The sequence below is a fragment of the Penaeus vannamei genome, chromosome 6, assembly GCF_042767895.1.
Source record: "Penaeus vannamei isolate JL-2024 chromosome 6, ASM4276789v1, whole genome shotgun sequence".
NCBI classification, from domain to species: domain Eukaryota; kingdom Metazoa; phylum Arthropoda; class Malacostraca; order Decapoda; family Penaeidae; genus Penaeus; species Penaeus vannamei.
The window spans coordinates 2,233,273-2,243,272 of record NC_091554.1 but is presented as its reverse complement, the minus strand read 5'-3'; the positions used below and the strand labels follow the sequence as shown (position 1 = coordinate 2,243,272).

The 10,000-nt window shown below is 40.8% G+C and overlaps 1 protein-coding gene across 7 annotated transcripts in view; it reads left to right on the top strand.

The window, feature by feature from the left end:
* The window catches only part of Adar (Adenosine deaminase acting on RNA), a 196,074-nt gene that overhangs the window by 149,940 nt on the left and 36,134 nt on the right, over positions 1 to 10,000 (top strand). Inside the window, exon 1 of one of the 7 annotated variants that reach the window (XM_070122545.1) lies at positions 8,029 to 8,254. The exons of 3 other annotated variants lie outside the window; for them this stretch is intronic. In XM_070122545.1, the coding sequence (XP_069978646.1) occupies positions 8,179 to 8,254 (76 nt within the window). In that variant the 5' untranslated portion in view covers positions 8,029 to 8,178. Of the gene's footprint in view, positions 1 to 8,028; positions 8,255 to 10,000 lie in introns of those variants that run through there. 3 more of the 7 variants (XM_070122542.1, XM_070122544.1, XM_070122543.1) reach the window with 3 other exon arrangements.

Sequence of the window (10,000 nt, the reverse complement as noted above, 5' to 3'; positions counted from 1 at the left end):
GGCTGTGTTATTATTATTTTGATTATCATCTTAGTATTGCTATTAGTATCTTTGTGATTGTTGGTATTTTTTATTTTTATTATCATCATTATTTTTTATTATTATCATGGTTATTATTATCATTGTTATTGTTGTCGTTATTGATATTTTCATTAATATTGTAGTTAGTTATTATTTATATCAGTAGTACTTCGAGAACTATCTTTATTACTTTTGTTATTATCATCATCATTATTATTATTATCATTACATTTATTATTTTTATCATTATCATTATTTTCATTATTATTATTACTGTTAATCTTACTTGATTGATATTGGTATTATTGCTGTTGTTATTATTATTACTGTCATTATTTTATTATTGTTATTTTTATTATTATCATTACTGCTGACATCATTATTATTTTGTTATTGTTATCAAAACCTATCATTATTATAATTGTTATTATTATCACTATTTTTATTATTATTATTATCATTTGCACTCCTGTCATTGTTGCAATAATAGTTCTGGTTCTTATAATTACAGTAATTATTGTCATTATCGTTGTTATTTTGTTGATGATGCTAATCAAAATAATTAGTAATTTATTTCATAGCCATCATCAACCTCACCATTAGCATTTTATCATTATTATAATTGATAAATTAATTGGCAAATCATTAAAACTACAACTGACATTGATGTGGTCATTGATAATGTTCTGATAACCTGATCACTGTCATCATTATGATAACCACACAATAGTAATAATTAGTAGCCGAACCAGACCATAGTCACAATATTTACACTACCCACAGGGACGGACCGTGGGTAGTGAAATGTGATAAAAAAGGCACTATGAACATCACTAAACCTCGGAAATGTATACCTGGCAACCGCCTGAGCCACGCGCGGACCGAGCGAATCGCGAAGCCTTTTGCCGCCGATGGGAATGACGTCACGAGTCATCACGTTTTCTTTGAACGTGCGTGAAAGAAAACGAATCCACAGAGCATTTTCTGCTGTTTTTAATAGTTATAGCGATATGGTTTTATGATAAGGGATTTGATTTATTTCTTTATATGTACCTGTGGTAGTGCACACGCATACACGCACACTCTGAATATATAAGTTAATTAATGTATATCTATGTATATATTTCATATTTACAGTGAATTTCAATCGTTAAAGAAAATTCGGTTTTCAGTCCCCAGGCCTCGTCGCCTCAACACGTCACTTGTTTAATCGTTTCTCAGTGCTGGAGCTCTTCATTATCTCGCATAATCTTTACAGCAATAATGATATTATTAGAGATGATAATGATAATATGATGGTAATGATGATGATAATAATAGTGATAATGATAATAATGATAGTATGATGATAATGATAATTATAATGATGATAGTAATGATAGCATGATGATAATAATAATGATAATAAAATGATAGTATGATAATAATAATAGTATGATGATAATTATAATGATAATGATAGTATGATGATAATTTTAATAATAATGATAGTATGATGATAATTATAATAATAATGATGATAGTAATGATAGTATGATGATAATAATAATACCATAATGACAATAATTATAGTTCTTTTATTTTTCTTATCATTATTATCATTATTATTATTGATTAAATTATTGCGTCATGATAATGATGATAATGATAGTGATATGATAATAAGAATCATAAGATTATTGATACTAGTGATAATAAAAGTAACAATGTCAATATTGATGACAAAAGGAGAACGAATTTCCTGCGCAGTATTTACTCTTCCGTTGGTGTTCGTGTTTCAGTTCCTGGTCGTACAGTTCCCGCGCGAGGTCGATTAATCATGGACACTTGGCGACAAAGATTAATATTAATGTTCAAGGCAACGTGTAGGATCAGCTGCGAATTTTTTGAATTTGTGTTAGTGAGGGTGGTTTGGTTGTACGGCGATGAATAATTCGGTGTAGATGGAGTATAGATTCGTGTCATTTTTTTACAGATTCACTATAAAATATTTAGCATTACCTTGTGGACATTAACACGCTAATGTTTGTAGGGATATGGATGGAATGGTCGTAGCAGGACAACCCAAGTCACGGCGTTTCGAACCTGACGAAAAACCTTATCAGACCATGGCACCGAGACGGATCCTAAACGTGGCTTATTTCACTCGTGTACGTTACTGTTCCTTTACATGTTCATGCATCTGTGTCCAAGGTCTATATAAGAACTTGTTTAGACCTTGTCTGTGCCTTTCGATTTTCAATAAGTATAGAGAGATTAGCAGAGGTAGACATAGACACACACAGGTATACATATGTATACATATATAAACACATACACACACACACACACACACACACACACACACACACACACACACACACACACACACACATATATATATATATATATATATATATATATATATATATATATAGAGAGAGAGAGAGAGAGAGAGAGAGAGAGAGAGAGAGAGAGAGAGAGATTTGTGTATGTGCGTTTATGTATGTATATATGTATGTATGTGTGCATGCATGATGCATGTATGTTTCCAACTCAATATAAATACCCTACGTTTCAACCGCATTTGTATTGTGTATGTATGTGCACACGGGCGGGTGTGCGTGCATGTGAAAATATTTTTCTTCCCAGACACTTTTAGGCACGTTTCCCCGACGGCGAGCTCGTCCCAAGGCGGCGAGTGACCCTGCCCGAAAGGGACCCACGGGACACCAGCGGGCTTGTTTGGGTGTTTTTCTTCCACAATAACTTTGATAATTGACATAAAGGCCCAAGTTGAAGTTGGAATTACAGCCGAGAGCCTTTGGAGCGCTGTGGAATGAACGTTTTTACAGCTTAGGCAGTTTAGATATCCTCATTGATGTCTGCGTCGCCTTCATGCCACTCTCACGTGTGTTTTTGCCAGACAAGGACACACTCACACGCTCGTAGTTCGAATACAACAGAATCAGAAACATTGGCGTTTAAATAGGTTTTCAAAATTTCAAGTTAAACATATATTGTTGTCATGTGTGCATTCATATTTTCCGCCTGCTTAGGATCTCAAGACTAGCTGTGTTTTGGCTTCCTGTCAGTTCTTACCAGTTTCTGTAAATGTAACTAGATGTGATTCTCTGTCTACTGCAAGAATACCGTGTCTTAGTATTCATACTGAGTAAGCTAGCGAAAGAAACACCGGAACAGGGGGAAATGAGAGGAAATGTCACACTAAAATCATGGTTCAGGGAAATACCAAGTTCCCCTTTAAGCTGTTCTACCTAAGTTATATTTTTTGTGATATAACATGTAGAACATGTACATGTGCGTATATTTTTTTATGATATTTATCCTTTCACTCTACCGTCCATGAATGCAGTCCTACAGACACACACGCACATGATTCAACATACAGTTGGTCGAACGAGCATATAAACCCCAACCAGATACAGATTCAGTACAAAATGAATTCAAGATGTATGAAGCAGTATTCTCTTTCTAAAGAAGCTGAAGCAATATGTTAATTACCTCGCCTGCAGCCGTTATGTCTGAGCGAGGTTAACCGGCTTCTTACAGTGCGCTCTAGTCCATTGCTGTGAATCCCTGGCATCCGATAAGAGAACAAAAAATTGCCCTCATAGTCGGTTCCAGGTCTCGGTTCAGCTGTTACAACGATATTCTATGATGAACTTGCATTTGTTGATTAGATTATACAAGAAGACTGCAACGCTGCATTTCTACCTGTGCAATATTCTGCTTATATTTCTGAGTCTGAGTGCATTGGATATGCTATGAATTACAAGACTATATCTACGTTGCTGAGTTAGGAATCTATTTCCCACGAGCCGTTTATATATTTTGTGTGAAATTGCTTTCGGTTTTGGAATATATATAGAGAGAGTGAGTGTATGTGTGTGTTCGCGCGAATATCGAAAAGGTATGAAAGAGAATGGATATCTTCCCAGTGCAAGAGGTGTTCCGTCCGGTCTCGAGTATATTCTTCGCTAGAAATACAGTATGTATTTCTGACGAATACATTTATTCTCATTCATGCTTCTTCTATGTTTGGCGCATTGAATGTTGTTCGTGTGTGTGTGAGAGAGAGAGAAAGAGAGAGAGGCAGACAGACAGACACAAACACAGAGGCAGACATAAACACAGACTGGCAGACAAGGTGTGCATGTGTGTGTGAAAGAGAGAGAGAGAGAGAGAGAGAGAGAGAGATAGAGAGGCAGACAGAGAGAGAGAGTTGCCTGGTTATTTTAGAATTGTTTTCTGCATGACTTGTAATCAAGCAAGACCATCATATAAATTTTTCTCACATGGTACAACTGTTGAAAGGTAGAAGGGGTAGCAAAAACCTCAAATCCTAATTGCGCTGTAGATTATTATGATTAATGTTGTAAAATAAGGTTACCGATTTTTTTGCGACATTCCCATCATCTATCCACTTTCGCTGGTCAAGGGAGGTTTTGCAGTGAAACCCAGCACTAAAATTCCGCCATCCGCATATCTCGGGCAGACGCCACCAGGAGAACGAAGAGCGCTGGTGAACTCACTTGCCGCATCTCGCCGGCCTCTTCTGGAACTCGGACAAACCTCACACATTTACCCTATATCCCAAGGCGTGATATTACGTATTACTAACCCCGAATCCCTTGACGCTGCGGCAGTCTTTCCCAGAACAGAGCCGCCGTCAGGACTCGCCGGGCCGGATCCCGGTCTCGAGCGAAGGAAAGTTTTGAGGAGGCGCCGCGCACAAAGCCGAGAATATCTTCAAGTTGACGTGAGCGGCGCGGGATGCGGTCAGGGCGATGGACGGGGGGAAGGCTTGGCCCCGAGGTCGGTTAGGATCGACAAGCAGATCACTGTTAATTGACAAAGCGCCCAGGCAAGCGGGCAGGCCAAGAATGACTGGTATTTAACTTAGCAACACGAGTATTATAAATACACGTGGTTTTCAAGTATATTGCTTCAGTCTTTATCGTAAATGCGAAGATAACTTGGGTCGACAGTCCAGCGAGCCTGATGGAAGTCTGCGCGCCCGAGTCGGCCTTAAAAAATATGTTTCATACTTCAGAATTTTACCAACTCGAACATAAAGCAAAATCGATCCGGGCCTGAAACAGGGAAGGGAATTTTCATCTCCCTTGCACTAAAAGCCAGTCGGCAAACACCCAAGACAGAGGATGTGAAATTGAACTCTAACGAAAGAAAACCGCTGCAACTTTGCCGCCATCAGACCGCACGCCCTCTCCTCGGGTCTCTCATCAAGCAGGGGCTCATAAGGAGACGCACCGGAACCCATTTTTCTGTTTGGACAAGTGTTAAGGAAGGTTTAGCGCTGGAGGTTATGAGGTGCGTGTCTGAGGAAGCTCCGCGGGGGAAGAATGTCATCAGCACAGTCGATGCCGTAATTGCTGACTCCGGGGACATCACACATCCCAAATTGAAGGAAGATGCAGCTTACCCAATTTGGCAACCAACTTATCGGATATTCTTTACCCTCAGCCGAAGCCCAGTGTGATGAACGGCGTGGAAGCTAAACATTCGGGATTCGTGACAACTATTTCAGGATTATCACGAAATTACTGCAGATTATCAAGACGAGGTGGATGACTTTGTGATTTTCTTAAGGAAGTTATTACTAACAAAGTCTTTTTTCGTGCCAGACCTTCAGAATTTTACGTGATACATTTTTTCAGTATCCCGTGGCATAGTGACAGGAAAGACAACCTTTACACTCTCCCGAAGTGGATTTTCATTCTTTTATGACAATTATTACAAGCAATTCCTCCTTTATCGCATTTTGGATTTGTTTAGAGTACGAGTTTGTATTCCAAAGTTAGTAGCATACAAACCAACGTATTTGTCAGCTGATTGATGCTAAAATTTTATTGCTATTAAAACAAGTGAAAAAAGCTGATCTCAGACCCTTTTACGATGCTGATTCTCTCTGGATTTCGATGGCCAGTCCACAGAAGATAAGTTGAGCCACATAAAAGAAGCAAATTGTTTTTTTTCTCTCTTTCTCTCTCCACAGTGGAATACGCAACGAGAAATGAGTCGATACTAGCACACAGAAGTCCCAATCAACCCCCTCACTAAAAATGTATAAGAAAGCGGGAACTTTCGACAGTGAATCTTCTCCCAGTGATCACGCCAGCTCGGGCTCCCTTCGGTCGTCGCCTCCTGAGGAAGGCGCTCGGCTGCGAAGAGGTCGTCCTGGCGCCGCCCTCCGCCCGAGCCTTTCCTCTGCCGGGGACCAAGCGCTGGATGATGGACACTTCGGCTGACTCATAATGTCGGATATTGCCTCTGGTCGATTTTTGACACGTGGAGCTTCTGGAAAATGTCGGGGCGGGGATTCAGCCTCCACCGCCTTCGTCGGCAGTAGCTCCTGTCACTAAAGACAGCAGGAAGGAAAGAGTCAGAGGAAATGAACTCTAATTGGGAGCTAAAAGGTTTTGCAAAACGCTGTTATGAAGGAAAAGTCCCGAACGAAAGAGGTTCAAATTAAATTTTACCCTTAATGAGACTATTTAATGAGATTGTGAAGTCCTCTCACCAAAAGTAAATCCAAATGGCCGCGAGAAACTAAGTCATCATCTGACTCCTGAACGAATAAGATCCATCAAGAATTACAGACACGATAGCGTTTTAAATATCCCCATCTGCCGTGAACTGTCCGTCTGCCATTCTGCTTTAAACTCCTTTTCAAGCCGGGGAACCGACCTCATTCAAGGGTAAGGGACGCTCAACACAGGCCGAGTAACAGCGGCCGATAGTTCCACGCCAGAGATAAGTGAGGCTCCTGATGAAGGAATCATTTTACTGCTCTGAGTAGAGAGGGAGGGGGGAAGGGAGGCAGAGATAGGGAAGGAGGGAGCGGAGAGAGAGGAGAGAGAGAGAGAGAGAGGGAGGGAGGGAAGGAGAGAAAGAGAGAAGGAGAGAGAGAGAGAGGGAGGGTGGTAGAGAAAGAAAAAGAGAGAGAGAGAGGAGACAGAGAGAGAGAGAGGGAGGGTGGTAGAGAAAGAGAGAGAGAGGGGGGGAGGGAGGAAGGGAGGGAGAGTGATAGAGACAGACAGACAGACATAGACTGACAGAAAAAGAGAAACACTCAGAGAAGGAAGCAATCATAACAAAAGCACCTCGGGGCAGCAGAAAACCGAAGCAAATCCCACGCCCCAACCCGTATGTGACACGTCTGCTCTCGGGTGGAATCTGCCACGACTCAGCTGATGCCGAACAGCCTCGCCAGATGTGCTAATTCCTTTCCGCACTTTATCAGTTGCTTTGAGGGGGAAGGACAACGATTGGGCGCTTGTTTTACAGTGCGAATAAAGCCCGTGAAAAGAAAATTGCCGATTTGAAGATGTATATTGATCTGTCAAGACGGACAATGCTTAACGTGCAAGATATATATTAAGTCATTATTCTCGTACAGGGAGTAAAGATCAATAGAAAGAGATAGGAAGTAAGAGGGAGAGAGAAGAGAGGAGAGGAGAGGGGAGGGGAGGGAAGAGAAGACAGAATGGCAGAGGGGAAGAGAGGAGACGAGATGGGAAGAGAGGAGAGGAGAGGGGAAGAGAGCAGATGAGATGAGAGGGAAAGAGAGAAGAGCAGAGGAGAGGGGTTGAGAAAAGAGGAGAGGGGAAGAGAGGAAGAGAGAAGGAGAGAGAGAAAGAGAGGAAGGGGCGGAGAAGGAGAGAAAACAAGAGAAAAGAGGAGTAAAAATAAATGAATGCAAAGCAGATGAAGAATGAAGAGGAAAAGAGAGAAAATAGGATTTCTAGACATCGGGAGAGAAGACAGAGAGAGGGGGAGAGGAAGAAGACATAGAAGAGTGAAAAGAATATTCATAACTATTTGTCATTGATCGTGTGTTCTGCGCGACTCTATTCGCCTCTCCTCTCCGTCACCAGCGCCTTTATCTCAACTGTACCTTAAAATACATCTTAAATTGCCAGTCAGAGCAAAAATTTAAGACAAAACTGCCCCAAAGACAGAAAAACCGGCGATAAAAGGGGCGAGGAAGCGCCAAATAAGCAGAAAATAAGGGAGGATCAGGCCGGGCCCCCGCACGCACGCGCACGCACTCGCTGTTTACAAACGCCGAGGGGACACGGCATCGCCACCAACGTTTTTCAAAATCCCTTTTCGGCTTCATTCACGAGGACAATGTCTGTTTCTGTGATGGATTCTGGGCCTGTAGAAGACGTGGAGGCGTCGGAGGAGAACAGAGAAGCGGCTGAAGGTAAGAGGAAGGAGGAAAGAGAGGAAAATAGGGAGAGGGTCTTGCAGCGGCCGCGGTTGGGGAAGGGCGGACGGGGTCTTTTTGTGTTTTGTGGGGAAATTAGTTCAAAATTCCTCATAATTCGATTTCCAGGAAATGCTCCAGGATATTTCTTAATGCTTGTGGGAAGAGGAACGCCTCCTCACGAGAAATGGCTTTGTTTCGAGAGAGATATCAATAATGCAATTCGAGTTTCCTTGGCAACAGCCTGAAGCTCTCGCGATTTTCAACAAATTTATTACACGATTTGCACCATTTTTTCTTTCATTGTGCGTTTGCGGTTTTCCTCACGAATTATTCTCATGTGGCTTTGGATACGTGGGCTTGAATATGCCCTATAAGGACTAAGAGATAGCCATCCATTTGTGAGATGATATTGTATCTGCTTGATCTCCATGCTTGGAGATGGGTTTTCATATCTATAACACATAAAACTTATGCTATAGGTAGAGGAAGGAATAATGAATTAGGGAAAATAATGATAACAAAATTGAGTCTTCTTTATTTCTATTATCAGTCAAGTCAGTATCTTAACATGGTGAATAGCATAGTAAAAGGAAACGGTAGCATGTAAGGCTGAGGTCTTCGTGCTTCGGCACTCCTAATACCGCTAATATTCAGCAAGTTAGAGCTCAGACCTTTTCCCTATTCAGTGGTAGTGGCCGTAGAGGTTAACAAGAGTACATGTAAAGGTTTGTTTGTCTTTGTTGGAGTAGGAAGCCAGACCTAAGGTATAGCTGAATGCAAACAGATTTTTAGCATTTACTCAATGATTGTGCCCTAACTTTTATTTATGTTGATTTTTATACCTAATACCATAGATTTATAGATTCAATATGGCTTAGGTTTATGAAATCCAGTTCTTCAGAATTATCAAGGCTGTTTGCTTCATATTCTATTGATTATTTTATTAAGAATAACTGTTCAACAACTTTAAGTCATTCACCCATCGCCGACAGGTAAAAATTTTGGCAAGTTGACGTATGCACGGGCTTGTTGGCGCGCACAGATAGCACCTAAAACGTTTTATTTTGCTAAAATTTATAAAGATATTAAAATTTTGAAGGTTTACCTTCATTATAGGTACCATTGCCTAAAATCTTTACCATATAAATGAAGCCGCTACTATCGGAGAAAAACAATCTCCGTCCGACGAGCCAGTAGCGCGAGAATAGGCATGACATGATGCCCCCGGCGTTCGGTCCAAAACAGCCATGGCATTTACATACATGCCACCCAGCGGCAATGGGTTAAACAGTTTCATATTTGTGGTACAAAAAATCAGTCATCACCATCATAAAAACTACAGTGGACACTAGATAGATCTGATTTAATTACCAGATTTATGTAGTGTCCATTGTAGTTTTTACGGTTAATCTTTGTTATATGAATGTTCTAAGTTAGGGCAAATGGAAGATGGTATCCTTATAGAAGATTAAAATTTGCAGTTGTCAGTACAAGAAATAATCTGTAGACATAAACAGTAACACTACTAATAAAGGAAAAAGACTGCGGAAAGTGCTGCTCACAGCCGAAGTCCATTTGGTGCTTCCGAAGTTCTGCCAACACACCCGGCAAACACTTTTTCACCTCGGTACGCATGGCAAGATAGAATTAAAACTGAGTTGCACCAAGTGGACTTAGGCGGGGAGTGCCATTTTCCGCTACCTTTTTTTTTATTTGCGGCATTACCATGCAAATCTGTAA